Source organism: Accipiter gentilis, chromosome 29, assembly GCF_929443795.1.
Source record: "Accipiter gentilis chromosome 29, bAccGen1.1, whole genome shotgun sequence".
Taxonomy (NCBI): domain Eukaryota; kingdom Metazoa; phylum Chordata; class Aves; order Accipitriformes; family Accipitridae; genus Astur; species Astur gentilis.
Genome location: NC_064908.1, coordinates 15,377,264 through 15,402,495, shown reverse-complemented (window position 1 = coordinate 15,402,495; position 25,232 = coordinate 15,377,264). Strand labels below are relative to the sequence as shown.

Sequence of the window (25,232 nt, the reverse complement as noted above, 5' to 3'; positions counted from 1 at the left end):
CTGGCAGGGAGGCCTCGCGGCGCTCGTTTCCGGAAAACTTGGCAGGGCAGAATGGCAAACGCGATCCCACTGCACGTGAAAAGCCTAATCCAGGCTGTGAGCACCCCTGCTTGCCCAGCCAGCCAGGGGGGGCTGCCAAGGGGCGCCTCCGTTCTGGGCTGTGAGGCACAATTACAAGATATTAATATCAAGCTTCCTCGGTAGCCGTTGTGTGCCAAAAGCCACCCGATGGCTCTCAGCCCGCTGCATCGACAAGGGATGCTCGGAGGAGACGGGGACAGCGCAGGCGGGCACGGTACTGCTGCAAGTGGCTTTGCTGCAAAAGAGAAGTAGAAGTCTGCAGGTGCTGGCGCGGGGGGATAGGACCTGGCAGAAGAAAAGCTGTGTCTGGATAAAGGGAGCTGGAAGGAGCAGTGTTACAGGTGCGGATGGTCCCTGACGTGCGCCAGGCCTGGAGCTGAGACCTGACAGCTCATCACATGCGGGCACAGCACCCAACCGTCTGCCTGCTGACACGACTCAGTGCGTCCCCGTTTGCAGCCACGCTGGCATAGCCCGGGCATCGCTCGCTGCTGGTGCCACCGCAGCCCCGCATTTGGGGCACGCAGCACCGGACGGTCGCACCCCCCGTCCCTCAGCCCCCCAGAGCACTGGGGCAGCTTTGGGGACCACAGGAGGCAGCGAGCCCGTCCTGTGTCCACCCCTGAGCCCGTCTGCCTTTCCCCCGCTCACCCCGCAGCACATCACAGACCACGGGTGCTTCGTTACTGTCATTAAGCTTTTATTTCCACTGTCACAAAGTTCCTGGGTTTTGTTTTGTTTTGAAACCGTTTCATTTGCTTGGTTTGCTCTTGAATTCATCTCAAGACAAGGCAGCAGGGCATGCAAGCCGAGACACCGGCACGGACGCACAAACAGGCTTCATCTTTACAAACAAGGCTCTTTGCTGGAGCTGCTGTTTCTCAGCTCGGGGCTCAGCTGCCCCCGGGCAGGGGTCCCGCGGGACATGGCACCCAACCCAGGGCTGGCGGCTGCAGGAGCAGAGAGAGAGAAGGGAAGGAAGGACGGCTTTCCCGCAGTGCCGCTGGAACATAGTCAGGGCTGGCACGTGTGACCGAGACCCCGAAACTGCTCTGCAAGGACAGACCCCCCCCAAGCTGTGCACCGAGACCAGGGCCATATCAGGTCCCTCCTTTGCCCCCAGCCCTCCCTCCTGTCCCACCGGCCACCGCCACCGTCCCAGCCGGTGCCCTCCCCTCCGACATCCCCGTGAAGGAGGGGTGGCCGATACCTTCTCAAAACGCCCCAGATCCCCACCTTTACCCTGGGACCGGGGACGATGGGACAGCGAGCTGGCTGCAGGTCACCCACCCAGCCCATCCAAACCCCCCCCCCCGACCCTAAATACATGGGAAGAGGGCAGCTCTGCCAGCGATTTCGGCTGCCCCCATGCCGTGCCTGGCCCCCGCTTCGAAGCCAGCCCGGTGCCAGTCGGGGCTTGGCCCCACACCCCAAAGACCCTTCCACCCCCCCAGGTTAGCGCAGCCCCACGGCAGCCCGGTGGCAGACGCTTATTTGCACCCCTGCCCGTTTAGGGGGAGCAGTGGCTCTGGGATGGGGGTCCCACAGCCTCAGCCCCCTCATCCAGCTGGGATGCGGTGTCCTGACGGCGTGGGAGGCAGGCACCGACAGGCACACGCTTCTGCACCGTGGGGTGAGATGCAGCTGGTACCCGGCACAAATGGGGTCTGGGGTCCCCCATAAGCAAACCCCCCCATCCACGAAGCCGGTAGGGAGCGCTCCCGGGGGGTTGCCCGGTCTCGTTAGAAATCGCAGCAATTAAAGGGCTGCTCCGGAGGAAAAATCCACTTTGCTTCTCTCTCTCTCTTGGGTCCTGGTTTGTGCCATGATGGGGAGGAATCTGCCCCCAGAGCCTTCTCCCACGTCCTTGCTCTCCAGGGGAAACAGCTCAGCCCAGCCCAGCCCCAGAGCTCAAGGAAAGACGGTTACAAAGCAGCAACAGTCAGCACACAAACAGAAAAATGAAAAGAAAGGAAAGTACAGACACGGCATTTTAATGGGGTAACACCGACGGGGACAAATGAGAGGTGGGGGGGAACACGCCGCAGTCGCCGGGGCCGGACCCTCGCCTCTGCCTGGCTGCGCTTTGGGTCCCCTTCCCATCGCCAGGGCTGCAGCCGGCTTTATTTCAGACAGGCATCAGGAACCCGAGTATAAAGAGAAACAAATCAGGTCTTGTCAGCTGTTCGCTTTTAATAATGAGCAGGTGTAAAAAGAAGACCGAAATTAATTATTCACTGATGTAACTCCGACCCAGCGGTTCACGCACCGCTCCCGGTGCTCCGCACGTGCCTGATGTTCGGTGGGTTCTGCCAAACCCTCGTGGTCGCAGCCGTGAGCTGTATCCAGCGCTCGTGCTCCCCTGGGCACAGGCGTCGAATCGCTCTCTGGAGAGGGGATGGCTCACCCAGGCCATTTCACTGATGGGGAAACTGAGGCACGAGGAGGTTAAGGCCAACATTTCCAAGGGTGAGATGCTTCAAGCCTTATTTTCAGCAGTACCAAGAAGCTGCAGACCCTGGTGATGTTCAGGAGTCGGGGGCCCTCGGTGCTCCCTAAAGAGAGGCTAGAAGCATCCAGGCCAGGGTCCCAAATCCGCAGTCGGTGGGAGGAATACTGGGGCCAAAATTATTTGCTCGGGGACACTCAGCATGCCAAGAGTGGGACAGGACAGACCCCACGCTGGGACCGGCTCCGCAGCCAGAGCCAAGGACGGAGGACAAGAGCCAGCCCCGACCCTGCAGGAGGGGCCTGTGCCCTGGAAAACCCATCGTCGCCACCAAACCAACAGGGTCCTCATCAGGCAGCACAGAGCTTTTGAATACAGGCTAAAACCTTTTCTCCTTTTTGCTCCTTTTTCTTTTTTTTAATGTGCAAATGTTTAACAAGGGGTGAGGGAGGACGAGGCATCGGGCTCCATCCCTGAGCCCACCAGCATCAGCGGCAGCAGGAGGTTGCTGGTGATGACAGCAGCACCGGACACTGAATTTGGGGATTTCTGGGGTCTGAAGCTCTCCCAAGCCAACGCTGGTCCCTCACCCCACCCGTGATGGGGGCCACACACCCCGCTGCCCTTGCAGGGCTGCCTCCCTGGTGAGATGTCGGCGAGCACTGATGGAGCTCAAAGCATGGTAGGTCCTCTGAAAATTAAAAGCCTTTCAGGGGAAAGTGTCAGAGCAAGTGAAGTTTGCCTTTGCCCGGGAATTATGTCAAACATCGCGGGGTCCATCATTTATCAGCGGAGGCGATTACAGCAGTGTCACATTCATCGGGAACAATTGGCACCGGGAAGAGACCGGTCTGGCAGACGAGCGCTAAAGAAGTTGGAGGCACTGCAAAGGTCTACCCAAGAGTTGCGTTTTGGCCACAAAGCATCAAGGAAAAGAATTTTCCACGGGAGGGAGCGAGGTGACACCCTCCAGGAGCCCTCAGCGATGAACCATGGGCACCCTCAGGGGCAGGAACTGCAGAAGAGGCAGAAATATTGCACATGGACTTGAGGCCGGTCTCCTTGGGGATGGGGAAGGGTGGGGGTTTTTTACGGGTATTGGAAAGTGCCACCAGCACGCGGCCCCAAAACTGGGGAGCAGGGCTGTACAGCAAAGGACCAGCATCGCTTGGCTGGAGAGTCCGTCCCTGCCGCGCGGGGACGGTTCAGACTCCGCTGGCACGCCGTCTTTTCTCCTGCATCGTGGGACACCTGTGAGAACGTCCTCCACGTCCAGCCATCCCCTCCTGCTGCCACCGGGATGGTCCCCGTGGCCGAGGGCTGTGGGGACCGGCTGGGCTCGGCCGCCGGAGCTGCAGGCATCCCGGTGGAGAGCGGGGCGGAAAGGTTTTGCCATGTCAGCATCGGTGTTACTGGGCCAGGAACAAACCACACCAGAGCAGGAGGGGTTTGCACCCTGGCTGGCATTAGGGGTCCCACGGGTATCCTGTATTTTGCTCCCAAGGAGGGGCAAATCTCTCCTTCCCCAGGGCAGGGGCCAAGGCAGCTGGAAACGGAGCTGCGGCAGCATCCACCTAACGCTCGTCCTCCAGCAGAGATGCCAACGGTGTCCCACGGCGCGCGTCCCGGCGGGGCTGAGCCCTGCTTGGGCACATCCCGGTGCGGTGGCGAGTGATGGAGAGGCCGTTGCGGGCACCGCTCGTGGATGCGGGGCCATTTCCAAGCCCCACGCTCGGGTGTTTCCAGGTGCGTTTCCCCAGCCCTCCGCCTCCCCCGAGGCAGGAGCACGAGGAGCACGACGGCGCGGGTGCAAGCAGCTCCGCGTTGGGGCCACGCTCTCGGTTTACAGCAAAACCTCCCACGTCCCAAACGAGGAGCAAGGGGATAAGGAGACGCCCCGAGCTGCGCATCTCCCAGCCCGGTACCCCTAAGGCAGGAGATGCCGCATAGCCTGGGATGGGGGGTACAGAGTGAACCGTCCCCACGGGCATCCCCTCTGCTCCCCCAGCCCTGCCGGCACACAGGCTAATTCCCAGCCACCTCCCTGGGGTACAAACGGACCTTCCCACCGTTTGCAAAACAGAAAATATTAAAGGAATATTTGCTTGAAAGCAAAGTCCAACTCTCAGCTCCATTAATACTTTTTCATGCAGTGAGAAAATGAAAAAAAAAAAAAAAGAAAATGGAAATAAGGACGTTCTGGTGCCTGGTGGTTTCCTCGCCCTGCCCAACTGAGGGATGGAGCGGGCTCAGTTTGCTCAGAGCCTGGGCTGAGCGAGCCTTGGCTGAGCTCGCAAAGGGAAGGGTGAACAGAAAAATGCAGGAAACAGGGGAACGGGAAAAAGAAAAGAAGCTACAGCATCCCCTTAAAACAGCAGCCAGCCCATGGAGCTTGGGATACAGGGGGTGGGAGGAGAGGGGGGAAGGCAGATTTTTGGCTTCATTGTTATTGCAGGCTCCCGGTGCCCCGCAATAGTGTACGAGCATGTAAACCTTACATATCATCACCTAGGTGGTCGGACACACACACGAGAGACTAAACACAGCAGCAACATTGACAACAAATAAATAAGGATATCGATCGTCGAGATAGGCATATAAAAAAAAGCCTCACTTTTTTCCACCAAAGGAAAAAAAAAAAAAAAGAAAAAGCACAATACTGTCTCACCAAAAAAAATAAAATAATAATATAATAATATATATCCCTAGTGAGCCGGGCCGGGCTGCCAGCAGCATTGCAGGTGACGCCAGGACCGTGTTCCCAATCGCCATCGGTGCCTCGGCTCCCCGGCCGCCCCGCGCAGGCAGCACCCTGGGGTGCGCGGCCCCCCGGTACCTTTGGGCTCCATCTCCAGCCGGCCGGTTCCTGGGAGAGGACCACGCCGGCACCGGTGCATCCGCAGTCCCATCTGAAAATGTAGGAAAGGGGAGCAAAGAGGGCGAGGAGGCTGGGGGTGGTTCTGCCTTCGGCGATGCTCGACCCGTTCCCCCGGCCCTGAAGTCTTGGGCGTTCGCTGCCGCTCAGACCGGGGTCTGTCGCGGGGTTTTTTTTCTTTTTTTTGGAAAAAGCAGAAGTTGGCAAATGGCAGCGGCTGGTTCAGAGTGCAGAGAGGGGGAGTGAGCTCGCGCTTCGAGGGCATCCTTTGCTTGCAGAACAGAAAGGAAGGCCGAGAGGGACAGGCAAGCTTCGCGCGGCGGTGGTCGGATGGCACGGAGAGCGTCTTCCCCCAGGCATCTGCAGGAGAGGGCGGGCGGGGGGAGAAGGAAAACCAGGTGAGAAGGATGGGCAGAAAGCCCTGCAGCCATCTCGTGTGACACCAGCACAGCTGGAAGGGCAAAGCTGGAAACACGATAAAGATTTTGAAAAGCTCAAAACTCCAGCAGGGTTAAAAAAAAACCCACCACCCTGGGACACTGCCTGGGCTGTGATAACCAAAATCATCCCAGGAGATACCTCCGCATGGCCCCACGGGGCATGGCGAGGACCACGGGGTGCTAAGCCCAGCACTCCCGAGATGCTGCGAACCACAGCGTCCCTGACACCACCATGCCAAACCCTGCCAGCTCCAGGGCAGAACATAATGAGACATAATATAAATAAAACATTTAATATAATATCTCTCTGGAGCACCCCCGTGCCCCCAGCACGCCAGCTGCCTCCCTGCCTCCTCTGCAGCCGCATCTGCAGGCGAGAGCAGGACTTGTGCCGCAGGCAAACGCCTGCCAGCTGGGCGGCTTGTACTGCATCCTCGTGGGCTGCGGTCCTGGGGTGCTCTGTGGGACTGGGGGAGACTGGGAGAAACCCATCAGTATGGGGGCAACGTCCCCCCCCAGCTGAACATGGGGGGGGATGCCCGTGCTTTGATGCTTCAAGCAGAGAAGAACCAGCCGCCCGCCCCAGGGGAAGGTAGGAATGGCATCAGGAGGGTGGGAAATGGGGCCCCCACCGGACCCCCCCACGCCACACTCACCGCCGCTCGGCCCCGGGACTATACGAGCCCGTCGTAGAGGGAGAGCGCCTGCACGATGGAGGGGTCGGCCTTGGAGCCCTCCTGAAACTCCTGCAGCGTCAGCTTCCCGTCTGCGTTCTGCAAAACACTCCGGTCACAGCGCTGCTTCGCCCCGGCGAGGGAGACGCCGAGTACCCCCGGACCAAGCACCCCCGGACTGAGCACCCCAGGGTCCCGGCAGCACCCACGCCATCCCGCACAGCCGCCCGGGTCCCCCCCACCGCCGCAGACTCAGTTTCCCCATCAAACCACCCATGCCTGCAGCCAGGGAAGGGTGCCATTGAGGGTGCAATGACATCTCAGGGGTCCTGAAATGGATATGGGCATTCCGGAGGGATGCGGGGCTCTGCAGCGAGCCCGGCGGCAGCTGAGACCTTGTTATTGGCGAGGGAAGGAGGCACCTGCAGAAGCCAAGACACGGCAAGGGGACCCACGACTGCCTCCTAAATCCCTTGGCCCCAGGGAAAAAAACCCCACTCGAGAATCCTCACCTTGTCCATCATGGCAAAAATCCGATCCACCCGCTTCTCCGGTGTGTTCTCCTCCTCAGGAAGCTCCACTGTGTTTCCCTGCGGCAGCGGGACAGGACGCGGTCACACACCCGTTTGTGCCCTGCCTGGACGGTGTCCCCGGGCAAGGACACCCATTTTGCCCCCCAACACCCCCCACATCAGGACAGGGCACGTTGGCACCAGAGCCATCCTCAGCGGCCAGATCCAGACCCTGCCCTGGTCACGATGGCCACAACACCCCACCAAAAAAGCCCAGGGAGGGAATCGGGGGGGGGGGGGGGGTTCAGCATCCTCCCTGCAGCCCCCCTGCCCACAGAGCCAGGCTCCAGCCCAGTGGGGACCCCCAGGGGCTGCTCTCCCCATGTGTGTCCCCCCCCAACTTACCACCATCTGATATATCGCATCCACAATGTCCAGCATCTCGTTCCTCGTGATGTACCCGTCGTTGTCCAAGTCGTACAGCTTAAACGCCCCTGCAAGCCAAAGCAACGCCGAGGTGCTGGCGACCGTCCCCCCTCCCCACCTCCCACCGCCAGACACGCACCCCATCGCCGTCCCCGTGCCACCCCCCCGGGCCCCTTCCCGGGGAACACTTACACCTCAGCTTCTCGTCCAGCGTCCCCCGGGAGGTGACCGACAGCGCCTGGATGAACTCCGAAAACTCGATCCTCCCATCCTGGGGGAGGGAAGGAGGGGGTGAGGGTGCCGCTGCCACCCCCCACCCCGCAAACTCCTCCCTGCCCATGCGTGCCCTCTTAGGGGACGCATCCGAAACAGCAACGGGGAGGGAGGAGTGATGCACATTTATCTCCAGGAGCGTGATCCGGCAGCGAGCATCCCGGCAGGAACGACTCCGGAGCGCGGGGGGCACCGCGCGGGTGGGCTTTTGTCAGCGGCACCGAAACATCGCGTTTCTCCTCTCTCGCTTGCCACTTCATCGCCTTTTCCCACGTGACTCTCACGACTAAAATAAGCACGGGGTCTCGCTCGCTACAGCTGCGCCGTTTTAATTTCACACCCCAGGAAGCACTGGAATATTTCGCTCCTCCGGTGCTGCGCAGCCACATACCAAACCCAGCGTACCATCGCCACGGGCTCAGTCCCGACCTTCCCCCCCCGGACCGTGCCGCCGGCTCGCAGACTTACTTTGTTCTCGTCGAAGACATTGAAAACAAAGGTGGCGAATTTGGTTGGGTCGCCAAAGGGGAAGAACTGCTTATAGATCTTCTGAAAGCCGGCGGCATCGAGCTGCCCGCTGGGGCAGTCCTTGATAAAGCCCTTGTACCTGCGAAGGAAGGGGAGAGGATGAGCACCAGGTGGGTCTCCCCGCTGAACGCTGTCCCCCAAGCCCTGGGGAGCCGGGATGGGGTTCTCCTGCAGTGGGCTGGAGCCGGGAAGGTCCCCGGGTGCTCCCTGTGTCGCTCCCATCGCCCACCCGCAACCTCCCAGCCCCGTGGGATGAGGTCCCTGCAGGCACCGCAGCGAGGGCGGCAGCGGGGAAAGCCTGGAAAAGCGGTGAGAGGCACCGGTGACACCGAGCGGTGCCCACCGCACCGCTCCAACCCTGCCACGAGCACACAAGTGGCAACCGAGCCACAACCAGGCTCCTGTTGAACACTGTCCAGGACCTGAGAGGGGGCAGGGACCCACCACCTAGCCAGGAGCACCCAGAATAGTCCCTTAAATCTCCTTTAAAATAAAAAGCCCTCTGCATAGAGTCACATCCCACGCTGCAGGCTGAGGTGCCGGGGCAGGCGATGCCCGGCTCGGCCCCGAAGCCGTCACGGGGCACGCAGGAGAGTGTTTATAGCCCTTTGCTCAGATCTTTGGATGCACAGAACTCCCGAGCAAGAAGCTGTGAATGGAAAGCTTCACCCAAGGGCCAGAGCTCCCCTTCCCCTCCGCTGCTCCGGCATGGCTCCGTTCTGTCAGGTGCATCCGACCGGCTCTCCGGCACGGAGGCGGCTGGGAAAGCTCCCCCCGAGCTGCTGCACCACCACGGGGGAGGGAGTCACGATCAGCAGCAACCCCACGGGCAATTTGCAGCCCACCGCTCGGCACGCACGTCCCGCAGCCATGCCCTGGTAAAAACCAACAGCACGGCATCCTGAAGCACCCAGTGCAGCCAAGGCTCCGTGATAGCATTTTTTGCACCACCTCAAGCGAAAAAGCTGCTCAGGGGAGGTGGGGGGCACGGCAGGGTTACTGCATCCTCGGGGTGGCACGGCCAGGGCATCTCCCAAAACGCATCGGTGCTTAAACACCCCCAAAAACCCTTGGTCCCAGCTCCGGGCTGGACCTGGATGCTGCAAAGTGCCACCCTGGATGGTGTAGGAGAAGAGGCTCGCCGGCTCCGTGGATGCAAGGACCACGCGGGGACCACGCGGGGACCACGCGGGGTGCGTGAGCATTATGCAACATGTCACCCAAATCTGTCAGGCGCCCGCTGCAGCGGGCCAAGGGCTGGAGGAGGAGGGGAAGGGGGTGGCGAGGTGGGAAACCGAAGTGACGGTGACATCGTTTTCACGCTGCTGCAGCTATGACTCATTGGAGGGGGGGGGGGGGTGCGGGAAAGGATGAGAGAAAGAGATAAAGAAAGCAAACCTTGACTGGTGGGATGGGAAGATGAAAGGGAAGCAGTGGCTTTTCTAGGGCGTCGCGTTCTGTGGGGCGGGGGGGATGGGGCGAGAGCGTGCACCATGGTCCCGGCCTCTGCCAGCCTCTGCAGGCCGCGCTGCAAACGGGGACGCACTGGGACAGCACCGGCCTCCTGCAGCCGGGGCCATGGCCACCAGCTGGACAGTCCCCACGTCCCCGCTCCCCTCGGCCGCCCGTGTGGGGAGGGAAGAAGCGAGAGGGAGCGTGCACCATCCCACGTGGGTGGCCGAGAGCAGCCGGAGCCATGCCGCACCATGCACCGTGCACAAGGTGTGCAAGAAAAAAAACCCCTCTATTTTCTGGTCTCCCATCTATAAGCTAACACCTGCACCCCAAAACTCTCCTGCACCCCAAAACTCTCCTGCACCCCCATGCTCTGCACAGCCGGTGGGGTTGCTGAGCATCGCCGGCTCCCACCCCCTCGCCCGCCAGCCCCGCACCCCGGCAGCTCACCGCCACCACGCTGCCGTGCCAGAAACACTCACCACTGCTGCACCTCCTTCTCCGTAACTGCAAGAGAAAACAGGAGAAAAGAGAAAAAGAAGAGAAAAAGGAATTTAGCGCTTTCCCAGTGACGGCTGGTGTTTTGCACTTCACATAAGAGACTTCCCTGCCAGGGATGCCGCAGGGCTCGCTCGCTCCACGCGCTGCCGTGTGTTATCCGAATGCAAGCAGCTCCCGTCGAGGCACAGCCCGGGAGTCCTCCACCAGCCCGGGAGGTCGATGGGACCGGGGCTGCAGGCACTGGTGTCCATCTGGCTCCAAAACTGGGGAGCCCACCAAGACGTTTTGCCGGGGAAGCGCAGCACGGTCGCTGCAAGATGCTTTGGACCACTCAGGGGCCAGGCTGGTTCACACCTGGGGAGAATCCGGCCCTGCCCTCTCACCTCCCCAGAGGCAAAACATCTCTGGAAACATCTACCAAAACATCTGCCCAGGGGTGGCTCGGGGAAAGCACCTGCCCAGCCCCGACATCAATGCACTGAACACACACAGCCCCAGGGCCGGCATCCTGCCAGGTACCAGCTGCCTCCGAACCACGTGGAGAAACATCATCAAACCCATCCCAGGGCCCTGGGAAGCTTTACCAGGCTCTGGAGAAACCCCAAAAATGTGACAAGCTAGAAAATGGCGAGCGTTGGCAACCCTGAGTGTCCCCAGCCCGGGGACAGCTGCTGAGATCGCAAATGTCCTCAGGAGAGGAAAGACTCTGACGGGATGCGGGATGCCGGGGAGCCCGACGGGGCGGAGGGCTGGTGCCTGTCCCTGTGCCTGGCTGGCATACCAGTGGGGAGCCTGGTGCCAGCAGGCGGGCACGGGGAGGGGGAACGGCCTCATTAGTCATTTCCTTTGCATCGTGCATCTAAATAATAATAAAAAAGCAATAGGTCTGAAAGGCGCTGGGATAATGAGGCGGAGTGGAGATGTGTCAATGTGCAAAAGGCTGATAAAAATAGAGACCCAAGACACATCAACAGATGCCAATTACCTTGGATGGCAAAAAAGAAAGAAAGCAATTTTCCAGCAGAAAGATTTATAACATGCCTGGCAGAAGGCACAGACCGCAGAAGACGAGGGCTGGCAGGCGGCAGCCGTGGGGCAGCCGGGAGGGCACACACCAGCCCCCACCTCGCAGCTCCTGCATCCCCGTGGGCAGGAATCGCTGCGCCCGAGGCTGTCCCTGCGCATACGGCGGGGTCCGGTCCCTCTATCCCAGCTCCGGGACCGCTGGAGGGACAAAGCCTGCAAGACCCCCCAGAAAGGGCTCGGCACAGGGCAGCCTCTCTCCCTGCCTCCCCGGGGAGCCGGGAAAGGGCTGCAGCGGCCGTGCCGGGAGCGCAGGGACCAGTCGCGCCGGGAGGGCAGCAGCACCCAACGTGGGGTGTCTGGATGGCAGCACCCCAGGAGAGGGGAGGCAGGGGCGAGGATGCTCGGCACCTGGGCTGAAGGACACGGAGGGCTTTGGCCGCGCCGCAGGAGGGATTTGGAAGGTTGTTTTGGCAGGGCCGTTTTGGCAGGGCCATCTGGCAAGAGAAGAGCAGACAGGGAAAAGGACAGAGGTCTCCTGGCAGGAGGGAGCCGGGAAGGACACGCTGCATCCAACGGCTGAGCTGGGGTGGGCAAAAACAACAGTCACGCCGGTCCCTAAGGATTCCCCATCCCAAAAAACAAAGGGCTGCATGGCAGCATCTTTCCAAAAGAGAGATGCTGAGCGATGTCTCTAACAGAAACAGGCTTCCCTGCACACGTTCCCCACAAGCATCGAGACACCAGCCGCGACCCCCACGCTGAGGATGCCCGAGGGATGCCGCAGGCACCAGCTCTGCAGCCCCGATCGCCCACAGGCACAGATGAAGGCGGGTGGGAGGAGGAGGAGGGTGGGCAGCAGGACTTCGTGCAGCCCTCGGGGCAGGCGAAAGGGGCAACAGCAGCAGCCTGGGGCTGGGCTCAGCCCCTCCAGGCAAATCGTCTTCTGCTCTCTCTCTCTCGTTTGGCTGTGTTTCCCCCAGTGTGCTATTTCGGGCCCGGGAGCTGCCTTTCAACTCCAGCAGGAAACAATTAAGAAATTTGTGCTTTTTTTAGTACAGGAGAAACGCTGGTAACGACACGCTCGGGCTGGGGCGGGAGGAGAGGGATGGAGCCGCAGGAGGGATGCGTGATGCTCCCGGGAGAGGCTCTTCCAATGGAGGGGACCGTTCAGATGCCAGCCTGAAAAACAACACGAGGCCCCGGAGGTGGGATTTGTTAATGTGCATCCCCGGAACAGGGCCATGCAAAGCCCCATCCCTCCTCCAACACACTGGCACCGATGCCCTTCCTCCTGCCCCGAGGAGAAGCTGCGGGGTTTGCCCTGGGGTGGGAACGTGGCCCCATCTCCCAGCCCTCGGAAAACCACCCGCCTCTGGGTGCATCCCTCCGCTGCCACCAAATCTCCCCTCTCCCCAGGGCAGAGCATTCCCAGTGCAGGGAAACACCACGGCCCCGAGCCCAGCGTCGCTGCGGCTGGGCAAGCTGGGGCTGAGCGGGTACCTGCCTCCCCGTATCTGCAGTTACGGATCCGAGACAGATGACGACTTCGCGGCTGCCGCTTCCCAGCCGCTCCGACCTCGCTGGCTGTCGACACTCTGAGTGGCGCTGATTAGGGATGCTAATGCCTGTCCCCGCAGCAGGGACCCGTGGCCATGGAAGCCTTGGGGACACGCTACTCTCCTGGCCAGGCTGAGCCACCCATCCTGGGGCTGGGGACAGGAGACACACGCAGGGGCAGGGCTGTCCCTCCGCTCTCCCTGATCCATCCTCTGCAGCTCCCCGGCGTGCAGAGCCCAGCCGAGCTCACAGAAAGTACCTGCGCGGCAGCGGCTGCTGCATTTCCCTCCCCTGGCATCGATTACGGCGCGACGCTGAGCCGATGCAAATCAATTTACAGCCATATAAACCTCAGCCAGGTTTGACCCCGAGCGTTCAAGGACAAGGGGATAACCCACAACAGCCCCTTTGCAGCATCCCACCGGAGCAAGGGCCGGCTCCCTCTCCCTGCCCCTGCTGAGCTGGGGCTGCGGCTGGGCTCAGCTACCGTGCCACGCTCCCCAGGGATTGCCATTCCCGCAGCCACTATGGGGACGGCTATAAATAGCACCCGTAGCAGCTCGTTAGCGGATGCAGCGTGCCCTGGGATCCTTGGGGATGAAAGGCGCTAAATAAAGGCAGGGTATTAGCATTCGTTATGAACCGCAACGCTGTAAGAGGCATCGCCGAGCTGGGAGCCCCAGCTACACCCCGCAGACACCCTCCCGTACGTACAACGCTCGTGCCGGCAGCGTCTTTGTTTCCGCTGCTTTTAGCAAAGCGTGGGGAAACGCCGAGCGCAGGGCAAGCGCGGCTGGCAGGAGGGGCAGCCACCCCGGGGCAGCACAGGAGCTGCCCCGCACGGCCAAGCCACGGCCACGGGTCCTCGCTGCCCCTTCGCAGCGCTGGTCGGTCCATCCCCGCTCCCGTCTCAGCCGGGAGGAAGGTTTCAGCCGCACATGTCATGCAGCACAGAGGGGCAGAGACTGCTCCATGGGGCTGCACTGCAAGCAGCCCCCAGCCCCCTCCTCCCAGCTACCGGTACCCAAAAATCCCCAACCCTCTACCCCCAACCTTTCCATCAATCCCCAACGGCACAGGCGAGGACTGACAGCTCCATCACCACCCGCCCTTCGCGTGCCCCCTCTCTTCCCACCACCCAGCTGCCGCTGCAGCGAGAAACAGCTCTGGTTAATCAGTGCTCAAGCCCGTTAATTTGTGTTTGCCAGGCAGACAGGAGAGGAGGGACCCGGGACTGCAAATCCCCATCCGTCGCCCTGCCCGCGGGGGAGCTCGTTGCTCGCTGGACCACAGCGGGGACAGGGCGGCAGTAAGGAGTGCAGGAGGGGTGGCCGGATTCGGAACGGTTCGGGAACCCTTGGCCACAGTGGGATGCACGAGGCGACGTGACGCTCCAGTCCCGCAGGGCTTTTTTTTGTGCTGCCGTCCCATCCCGCAGCCGTCCCCTTCCCTGTCTGCGCGAGGGCAGGGGTTTAGCCACAGCCGCAGGGCCGGATCCTGAGCGGGAACACGCACACTCAGCCTGGCCCCCGTGGGCCACGGCCACGGCACACGTCTGTCCCGCGGGCTCGGGCTCCCAACGGCTCAGCAAGCACCGTCCCCGCGCAGCAGCCAGCGGGGTCTCCTCCGAGCCCCCGCGTGTCACCCCTCGCTCTAGTTGCTACAACAGCACCTTGATCCCGTGGGGCCGCAGGCACCACCACCTCATCAGGGAAACCACGGTTAATTATTTCCAGGCACAAAGCAGCTCCCCCCTCCCCGTCCCTGCTGCAGCTATGCCACGTCGTGGGCTGCGCCGCCAACCCACGGGTGACTGGTCCGGCATCACCCACCCAGGTGGGGCAGCGTCGGTTCTGCGGCATATATTTCCCCCAGGGACTTGCTGTGGCTCCTTCCCGGGGTCCCCGCAGGTCCCCCCGCATCCCGGTCTGGGGGAGCCGGCACATCACCCCATGCTGAGGCTCCCATCCCTGCCTAAACCTGCTGCGGGTGATCAGCGCTGCGCCCGGACGAGGGCAAATTGGGCACCCACACCTGCGCAGCGTGGGTGCTCCTGCGTGAGCAAAGTGGGTGCTCAGGTGTGAATTAATGGGGCGCTCATGCATGCACTAACCGGGCACCCATGCCTGAGCTACATGGGCACTCATGCAAAACTAAATCGGGTGATGATACATGGACTAATTGGGCACTCGTGCATAAATTATTTGGGTGCTTCTAGGTGAACTAATTGGGTGCTCATGCATAAACTAGCTGGGTGCTCAGGCGTGAATGAATGGGGCGCTCATGCATGAACCAGAGGGGTGCTCATGCATAAATTTTTTGGGCACTCATGAACTTATCAGGCGCTCATGCATGGACTAATTGAGCACTCATGCGTAAATTCACTGGGCACTGCTGCGTAAACTAATTGGGCACTCATATGTAAATTAGTGTAATTAGTAGATAACACACTTGTACATGTACTAATTGGGCACTCAGGTGTGAATGGATCAGGTGCTCATGCATAAATTAATTGGACACTCAGGCATGAACTGATTGGGAGCACATGCACCAATTAATTGGGCATCCATGCATCAACTACCAGGGTGCTCACGCCCAGACCAGTGTGCGATCCAGCACAAATCAATGGGGCACCCATGCATAAATCAGCCGCGTGCTCATATGTAAATTAATTGCGCGCTCGTGTGTGTGTATTAATTGGGTGCTCATGCATGAACTTATTGGGTGCTGATGCAGAAATGACTGGGGCGCTGATGCATGAGCTAATTGGTCCCTCATGCATAAAATACCACAGTGCTCCAGGGTGAACCCCGCACACCCTGCAATTTATGCCCAACACACTCCACCCCTCGCCTCTGCAAAACACATATTTAAGAATTGCCTGAACATAAATCCGTTACAAACTCCACTTTCAACATCATCACAACGTTAATATTCACCAATTACAAGCTCCCCTGTCCCTCCCCGCCAAGCGGGCCATGGGGCTCAGCAGCGTCTGCACACGCTTGTTTGGATTTTGCTCCTTTCCCCTGGGACCCAGATTTGGGGGTTAGCATCAGAGCCCGAACAAACACCCACCGCAAAATTAGCCCTCGGCCCCCACAGAGCGACCACAGGGCTCAGTACAGCAGCCTGAACGGATGCTCGGTGCAGAATTCACGCCCTGCTCCTGCAAACATGGACCCGAGAAGGTCCCACCAGTCGGCACAGACGGACCCAGTGCCAGCCCCTGGCCCTGCAGAGCAGGTTACGCGGGGTAACCGCATCGTAACCTGACTGGTCATTACCAATTTCAGGCCTCGTCCCTCTGAAACACGTAGCCAAGAGCACGGCAGCAGCTCAAGCTGTTGGAGGTACCAACGCGTGCAGTAGCTGTGGGACTTCATCCAGCCCCAAAACGGGTGCTGGGCAGCATCCGCTTGGAGCAGCGTGAGCATCTCCCCGGAGGGAGAGGAAGGGTGCCCCGCAGACGGGACCTGCTGTGTGCTGGGCTGTCCAGAACGATCAGCCTGGGCTTTTGGGTGGCTTTGTGCAGGCCAGGGTGGGGGGAAGTACACACCGGCCCCCGGGGACGGCTGGAGCACGGGCATGAGACTCCCGCAGCAACGCATCCCCTGGCTCCGGCACCAAAGCCCCGGCACGGAGCCCAGCGCCTGCGGGAGCTGCACGGTGCCGGGGTGGAAGGGGTGAAAACACCCCCCAGGCTGCCGCAGGCTCAGTCCTCCCCCGGGACTGCCCGTCACCCTGCCTTGGGGCACCTCAGAGCTCACCCAGGTCCCCATTCAATGACGGTAACTTTAAAGATACGCTGCACGTCAGCACTTTGGCAATTTGGGTTGTTTGGCCCCGACGACTCGGTCTCATTAAAATTCAGGTTTAACTACATAACCAATGTCCTGGTTAAACATTACAGAGCACACCGTCCTCCTGCTTTCCGTCAGGGCTCAGCCCCAGCTCCGGGGCTACGGTTTGCCCCCGCTCCGGGGCCAACGCAGGGCTAGCTTTGGGGAAGCGGCATTAAAACACGACCCCGGCAAAACCTGGCTGCGGCACCGGCATCACCCCCAGTGGAGAAAAACACAGCCAGAGCCTGCCCAGTGACATTTTCTTTTGCTCCCGGAGATGACCAGCAGCGACTTGTCCAAACCACCGTGCCTCCGGCTCAGCCCAGCACATCCCGGCGGTGCCCAGTCCCCACTCCCGGCTGCATCGCTCACATGCCGGAGGTGTCCCCAAGCCAGGGGTGTCCCCATGCCAGGGTCGTCCCCGTGTGCGTACCCATCCCTGCAATATCCCATCGCAAAGGGATGTCGGAGCAGCCTCACCGCGTGGGCACCCACACAGCCGGAGCTGACCTGTCGGAGGAGGACACCCCCATCCATCCCAGCTCACCCATCTCCCTGTGCACCTGCCCAGTTTGGCTTCTCTCCCTCTCAGACACAGACGTCGCCAGCATCACGGCGAGTCCAGGAGCCTCCAAGACATTCAGAGCACAAGCCCGACAGTGTTATTGGTGTCATTTGTTACTGCTGAGATACAAAGCAATACGCGGAGAGAACTGCATGTGCGTTTGGCACTCTTCTCGCTGGCGGTTGCCATTAGTGGTCTGTCTTGCTCCCAGACTGGATAAACAGGTCCATGAGCAGCTCTGTTCTCATCTCCCCCGGGGCTGGTACCAACAGGAAAGCCAATATGCAGTTAAAATCCTTTTTAGACTTTATTAAATATTTAAGGGCCCGACATTAGGCTTTGGAAACTGGGTTCGGGGAAAAAGCAGCAGTCGCTCTTTGCAGCAAAGGCAGCAGAGGAAGGGCAAAGGACAGTGCCTTCATTTGGAAATTAATGAATCAGACTGAAACACACCCATGGCAGGAGTCGGCGGCTGTGGCAGGTCTATCCTGGGCTGGATTTAATCCTGGCTTCCCCATGAGCTGATGCAGAGATGCCCCACGGCAGGGCAGAGCATCCCCAGTGCTGCCGGGAGCAGGGATGGAGCAGCCCCCCTGCCCTGGCCATACGGGGGGCACCTGTGTCCCGCCCCCTGCTCAATCCTCCCCTTGGCTACAGGGATTTCGGCACGGCACGACGCTCCAAGGTGCTGTCCCCAACCCACAGAGAGATTCCTGCCCCTGGCAGAGGAGAAAACTCCCCTCCGGACCCGGCGCGGGCAGGGGTAGGGAAATCCCTCCAATTCAGCCATCGGATCCTGGAGCCAAGGGAAGGTCAGGAGGATGCTGCAGGGTAAAGCCGGCTGGCAGCAGGGCTGCCTCGGCCCCCTCCCTCCCCGTCTCACCCACAGGGATGGGGCTGTGCCAAGGGTTGCCAAAGCAGAGGGTGCTGGAGGCACCGAACGCCCACTCCTCCACGGGAAGCAGCACAGACACCCGGGGCATCTCCACAGGGTCCGGCCATCGATCAGGAGATGCTGGAGAAACACGGGTGGATGAAGCACAGGCAGCCCCCTTTCCACGTAGAAACCAAAAACGTGCCTTGATGGGAGAACACCGTGCAGGAGGCGCGGGGAGCGAGCCCCGTGCCAGCATTGCCACGTTTGGGAAGCCGCGGCAGCGGCGGTGATGGGAGCGACGCTCACCATGCCCCGGGGCTGAGCACCCCCCCGGCCACCCCTGCCCTTGGGCAGGGAGGGCAGGCAGGGGTGCAGGGCACGGACCGTGGCTCCCTTTCCCATCCAGCTCCCTAGAAGAGCTGGGAGGATGAAGAGGGGAGGGAGGAAAAAAGCAACCCCACAAATGTCACCCCGATAACGGAGCGAGAGCGTCTGCGGGCTCCTCCCTGAAGCAGCCGCTTCCTTTGATGCCTTCAGAGCTTCTTGTTTCACAACCTTAATTATAGCGGCAGCAGCAAAGGTCAGGAGAGTGGTTAAGCAGATCCATTAACATGTCAGGGAATAAATGAAATGTGATTCTTCTGATGCCTGAGCAGCAGCAGGCAGTGGCACGAGCGTGGCCGGCAGGGACGGCTGCTCCGCTCTGCCGCAGAGGGAGCCCTCAGGGCCCTCGGTCACGTCTTCCCTTTCCCACCTCAGCACTAAAATCACCTCCCGGAGACTGCAGGGACACCTCAAAACTTGCTTCTGACACTCCAAAACTTGCTCCGCTTGCCTCCACCCGCAGAGCCCCAGGTCCACAGGCACATAGGATACCCAGTCATGAGATTCGCTCAGAGCAGGTTGGGGTCTCCTTCGGGAAGGGGCTGGAGATGCCTCCAGACAGCCACAGCCCTCCGGAGGCAGCACATCAGGTCCCCATCGAGCTCGCAGGGAACCTGCATCGCAGCTGCCACCTTCGCAGCTCCGGGTGACGTGTGGCTGCAGTAAAAACAGGCTCCAAACAAAAGCCAGCCCCTGGGCATCCCTCTGGTGCATCCTGCCCATCACCCATCTTCGGGGCTCGGGAGAGCTGACCCGCTCTGCTCCCCTCTCCCCAGCGCATCTCCAGGGCGCTTGGGCCAGCGCTCTCCTCCTCCCCCAAAAACCTTCCTTTTGGGCTCTTGCAAATCCTATTACACACCGAGAGTGCTCGGAGCAGGCAGGCACGCTCGACGGGTCAACCAGCCAGCAGCAGCTCCGCCTCAGCTCTACATACCGGGCGGGCGTCCGCCTCGGCATCCCGGTGCCCCTCGCCCAGGGGCAGGTCCCACGGGGCCCCCACCCCGGAGTGGGATCCTGCCCATGGCTGTGCAGGCAGCCCCAAAACGGGTGCTTGTAGGGCCGAGCGGAGCCAAGGGGAAGGGGGCTGGTGCTGCAGAGGTGAGCGCAGGCAGCTGCCAGACACAGGCAGGGAGCCACGTTTCAGCCGGGCTTCGGGGCTCCACGCTTTAGGTATTTCACCCAGCATTTGTCGCCGAGGGATAATGGGTGCGTAACCACCTGGCCAGCTTGCCCCGCTTTCTGCCGGATGAGCAACGGGAGGGATTTCAACACAAACCAACCTGGCAGAGAAACCCAGTGCCTGGGGCCAAACACTTCCAAGGCTAAAAATAAACCGGCAGTGGGGAGCCGCCGAGGTCCCTCCTCTGCTCTGCCTGCCCCTCTGCTCCTGCCCACCGTCCCGGCCGGCACATTTCCCCGGCACCAGGGCGGCACAACGGAGGAAAGCTCCAGCCCAGTGCCTCCAGCGAGGAACCGACCCATTTTCCTGGCTGAAAATTGCTGCAATTGCAGAATTTTCTTTCCTTTCCCATAGAATTCAACCCGCCACTACGTACCTCCGTAACGACAAATCAATATGTTTGTAGTTTGCTCTTAAACTAATGCCCATTAATTCAATGCATTACCGTCGAGCAACAGAGCCAATTTTGTGGCTTATTGTAAAAGAGCAGAAAACGATGATGCCAGAGTGAGTTTAAAATCCACAAAATAGATCACAGTGGGTGGGATGCAGTTCTTGGGAAAAGAGCATCTTCCTCTCCCCGCGCCCACTCTGCAGCCCAGGCCTCCCAGTGCCGCGGGCGTCGTTTTGGCACCCTCGCCACGGCTCCCACACTTTCACTGGAGCCTCGCTGCGGCCTCCGGAGCCCCGGGACTGTTGTCCTGACCCCCCGCATGGTCCCAGCAGCGATGCTGCTGCACCGACATGGCTCCGAGCATGCCGGATTGCATGGCTATTGCAGCTGGCGTTAAAAAAAATACAGTGTTAGTAGTTCTGGACACGAGCAATAACTATGAGAAGTGAACCCTGAAATCCAATCCCCCCCCTCCAAATGACTAAAAAAAAAGAGCTAAAATGTGCTCTTCTGAAACAGCCTCATATTTTTAAGCCTGTTTCATGATTTTTACGGGTTGCCGATGCTGTGGCTGGGCTGGCCTGGGAGCACTGCTGCAAGTAGGAATACTCAGCACTGCATTTCTTTCCCAATTTCTCTACCAGGAGTCCACGTCAAACCATTGCCACCCATGACACATGCTCTGCACCCACAACTGCACACGTGCGCTTTACGCAACTTTATGCAGGCTGCAAGAAGCAGCGATACCACAGGACCTTCATGAATCTCCAGCTTAACAGAACTCTGACCGCGGCCCCGCAAGGCTCTTAAGCACAATCCCAAATCCCACCGTGGCCCTGAGCCACAAGCACCTGGCTCAAGTTAAGCCCAGGCTTAAATCCCCACCGAAGAGAGGCCAGCAGATGCGATCCAGGGAGGACGGCGGTTCCTTTGAATCTTGGACGTTATCACCGCCTGGGACAAAACACACAGCGGCCAAAACAGCGTCTCCAAGCTACCTCAACAAGGCATCAGGAAGATTAATAAATTAATGATTATAAAGCACTTTAAGAGCTTTTGGATGAAAGGCTCTATGGAAGTACAAAGAATTACATAATTTATTATTCATTATTATTATCACTCAGCGTTGGCTTCTCCCGCACGCTCCTATATGACACCAGTCTGGCCTCTGAGGAAGGTTAAATCCTCGCCCCGCAGCCGGGCTCCCCCCGCCAGCGCCGCTCCAGCACCTGGCAGACGGGTGAGCTTGGCGCTGCCAGATATTCCTGGGCACTCAGGTGCCCGGAGATGCTGAAAGGCACACGGCGATGGGTCCAAATCAACAGGACTTGGGCAGCCGGCACTTCGAAGAAGTCCTCGGATGTCCTTCTGCGCCTTTGCGTGTCCAAGTGCCATTAAAATCTGGCCCCCGACACCATAAGTCAGGAGCGGAGTGGGGAGGGGAGCCAAGAGACGAGGTTTCCTGCCCTTCCGTGTCCGGTTCCCAGCAGGGCCCCGGACAACCTGCTCTGAATACCTGCAGTAAAATAATTCTTGCATCTCATGGAGGCCGCTGACGGCAACCCTGCGGCACGACCACCATGCTCGCGACTGCCCTGGCACGTGAGCAGTCCCACACTCCTCTCCCGGCTGCTCCCACCGCCTTCTTGCCCCAAGATTGCTGCGACCGAGGCACGGCCAGAGAAGCAGCACAAATAGGAGATGGAGAGTCCAGAGGGGACAGGGGACAGTGGCTGGGGGACACAAGAAGCCACCAGACATTGGAAGAGCACCAAGGGGTCACGGCACGGGCTGCAGGTCCTCTGTGTCCCACGGATGAGGTAAATCTGCAGAAAAACCAGGTGGGGCAGGGAGAGAGGGTAACGTCTCCCCATCCCTCTGCTCCTGCAGAACAGAGAAGGGGCTTTTTGTTACTCGCTTCGTTTTGTTTGGAAATCGCACAAACAGAAAATGATGCAATGGAAGGCAATCCCATTGTGGGAGAAACCCTTCACGTACCGCTGCCACGGGAACTTCCCTGGGACAAAAGCGGGTGCCTGTCATTAGCTGCCAGTTACGGGCTCCCAGAGACATCTGCCCAGATGTGCTGTAACAGCAGCAGAACCAGCACCACACACGAGGCAGGGCCAGCACCCACTCGGTAACGTGGCAGCCAGCACGTGGGAAGGGCACCACGTGCCAGGGATGCTCTTAGAAGGATGGTCATCGCCAGTCTGCCAGAAAGGTACCAAAATACCACGGTGCTATGGAGTAAAACCTTTCCAAAGCAGACCCCCAGAAATTCTCGGGTATGCTGTGGATTTGTGAGTACAGCTGTCCCCTGCTCGAACTGGTCCACTAGCCGTGGCACAGGGGTCTGCATCGGTCCCTCCCACTGTACTCAGTGCAACCCTGCGCTCCTACCTGCATCTCCTCTGCCCGGATTCCCTGAAACGCAGAAGGAAATTAATATCTTTCCAATCGCTCAGGGTCTGAAGATAAATCAGAGGCTCTCAGACGTGCCTGGGAGGGCCCTGTGAAGTGCTTCACCAGACAAGGGAACGCGCGCTCGCCTTGACAGCTGCAGAAAAGGGGCAGAAACACTCTGCAAAAGTAATTAATCCCGGAGACAAGAGGTGGAACAAGCAGAGCTCAAGAAACAGAGCCTGGTATTAGCGACGGCGCTCCCTGACAGGCATCGCACCGCCAGCCACATGCTGCCAGGGCACGTTGGGATGCTGCACCAGGCTCCGGCCACGCGAAGGGCCACGTGCCGCCCCACGGCACGGCTGCCCAGGTGCTGCTGCCTCACCTGCACAGGTACGTGGGGCTGGTGGACCTTGAAAAAGAGGCAGCGAGAGGCCCGGAGCGGGCAGGCAAAGACCCAGGCAGGCCAGGAACTCATCGAGGGAGCAATCAGAGGACCAGAGTCTTTTTTGGAGGGTGTGCGGTGGAAAGGGGAAGGTACCCAAGAGAGGGGAGCAGAAAGTTAGGAATAAAGTGATTCGGAAGGCAACGACCCTCTGCCAGCCTCATCCAGCAAAAGAGACATCCCCGTGCCTGCAGACGACGGTTTCACCAGCGCTGTGTTTGTTTGGCATCCGCTGCCGGTAAGACACGGAGCATCGCTGCCCGTGTGCCCCGCCATCGGCCCCGCTGGGGTCGGCACCTTCTCCGCGCAGACAGGAGCCACCCCGGGGGTGCAGAAAGCTCGGCATGCAAGAGATCACCAGCAGACAAGGCTGCGCCGGGGCCGGCTCTTCCCAGATCCCTCTCCGTTGGAGATCGGATCGTCACGGCGGCTGCAAACCAAGCGGGTGATTGCAGCATGGCAATAACGGTACCGGGCTCAGCACGGCTGCACCCGCCGTGGGTCGCAGCTGCAGTGAGGACCACCAAAACCCAGGGCTCAGCTCCAGCTCCAGCCGGGGTCTGTGCCCAGCCGGCACTGCCACGTTCTCGTTATTTCTTCTCCCGAAGCCACTTCGAGGAAGCCCAGCCGGGGTACCCCAACGTCTCCCACCATCACTCACAGTCTGGCTATGCGGACATGCCCCCCCGCAACCTGCCCTCCTCCTGCCTGCTCCCGGCTGTGCCACGATGAGAGAGCAACCCCGCGTGTAGGGTTGTGCAATGCACCAGTATTGCCTCTTCTCCATATGGGAGAACTTGCTGCATCCTAATCTATTGCCTTTTTGGGTAAGCGCTGCCGTGGGACTGCAGCAATGACAGCGGGGAGAGCTCGCAGGTCGGCTACACGTTAGGGGAATATCTCCGACCTGCAAGCGGAGAGGCAAACTTGAACCACCAAAGCCTTTGTTTCCTTTGTGCATCCTTCAGGAAAAAAAACCCTCATTTTGCTAAAACTGGATGGCTCAGGCGCTAGCCACATTAATAAGATTACAGCGGAGGTTCAGACAGGAAAGCCACTCACTTCGAAAATCAGGTTATTAAACTGATACTGAGATACTCGTAGAAAAATACCGAACTCTCTGGCATCGGGCTCTTCGCTCCACTTCAGAGCATAACAACAAAGGAAACCCCTCCGACTAACGCACCCGAACTTTGAAAAGCCACCCAGTCGGTTCGGCTCCCGGTTTCGGGAGAAGCTGCCTGGCTCCAGGGAGGCAGCGAGGGGAGAACAACCATCGCGGCCGATCCCCTGGGTACCCGCCCGGCAGCAAAGGCCCAGGGCCAGGCAGCCCCGAAGGAAAGGATGCTCGGAGCAGGGGCAGGAGGGGGGCTCAGGAAAAGGCAGGCGCATGGCTCCAGGTGGGCACAGCAGGCGGGCAGGATGCGGCCCTTGTCCCACGCTTACTGGAGGCTTAGAAATAGGCCGCGGAGAAATTGTTTTTATAAGAAAACAGAGCGTTTCTCCGGCTCCCTACCCATCTTCCTTGTCTCTGCTGCCTTGTGGGTTTGGTTTTTGGGGTGGGTTTTTTTTTTTTATCCTCCCAGGCTAATCTCCGAATTCTTGCAACAAAGCCCGGCGGAGCCTGCGCCCTCCCCCGGGGAACGGCCCCGGCAGCGCCGATGCCCGCAGGAATCCCCGCTCCCCGCTGCAAACCCAGGGACGAGCCGGGGGAAGAGGCCGGGGCCGGCCCCGCGTCTCAGGGCCGGGCCGCGGACCCCACCGACCCCATCGGTCCCCGTCGTCCCCCCCCCCGGCACCCGGGGCCTCCCCGGGGGCAGCATCCCCGCCGTTCCGCACCCCGTTTTTCCCCGTTCTCCCTCGGCGGAGCAGGCCCGCTTTACTCACAGTACGTTTTCCTGGTCAGCTCCTCCACAACTTCAGGCTTCAACTTGCTGTTGGATTTCCCCATGGTGGCCGCCGGCAGAGCCGTCAGCCCCGGCAAAAAGCGCTCAGCGCCGGCTTCGCCCGCCGCCTCCCCGGCCTCACTGCGGTGGCATGGAGGGACACGGGGACGGGACCCACACCCACACGGGACGGGGCCGAGGGTGCCTCGGTGGCAGCTCCCGGCCGGGCTACATCCCGCGGAGGGGAGCGGGCAGCAAAGCCGGGAGCGGTGGAGGGTGGCGGGGAAGGGTGGTGGTGGTGGTGGGGGGGGGGGGGTGTTCTTTGTTGCCGGGGCTTGGCCGCAAAGGAAGGCGAGCGGCGCTGCAGGGCCGCCCTGCGTGTGAGTGTGTGTGTGCGTGTTTTGTGCGTGTGTGTGTGTGCGTGTCCCTGGTTACTCGCACCCTCCCCGCCCA

At 60.3% G+C, this 25,232-nt stretch overlaps 1 protein-coding gene across 1 annotated transcript; it reads right to left on the bottom strand.

The window, feature by feature from the left end:
- Positions 1 to 771: 771 nt before the first annotated feature.
- Positions 772 to 25,232, bottom strand: NCS1 (neuronal calcium sensor 1). Its single transcript, XM_049832985.1, has 8 exons — positions 24,781 to 25,232; positions 10,196 to 10,220; positions 8,199 to 8,337; positions 7,650 to 7,728; positions 7,437 to 7,525; positions 7,032 to 7,109; positions 6,502 to 6,618; positions 772 to 5,765 (listed from the first exon to the last, which is right to left on the bottom strand). Exons 1-7 carry the CDS (start codon positions 24,842 to 24,844, stop codon positions 6,520 to 6,522), a joined length of 573 nt encoding a protein of 190 aa, XP_049688942.1. The 5' UTR covers positions 24,845 to 25,232; the 3' UTR covers positions 772 to 5,765; positions 6,502 to 6,519.

Coding starts and splice junctions, on each gene's coding strand:
- NCS1 (XM_049832985.1), bottom strand. CDS start 24,844: ATGGGGAAATCCAACAGCAAGTTGAAGCCTGAAGTTGTGGAGGAGCTG. Junction 7,729..8,198: donor ATGTCTTCGACGAGAACAAA/GTAAGTCTGCGA, acceptor TCCCTCCCCCAG/GATGGGAGGATCGAGTTTTC. Junction 6,619..7,031: donor TTTTTGCCATGATGGACAAG/GTGAGGATTCTC, acceptor AGTGTTTTGCAG/AACGCAGACGGGAAGCTGAC.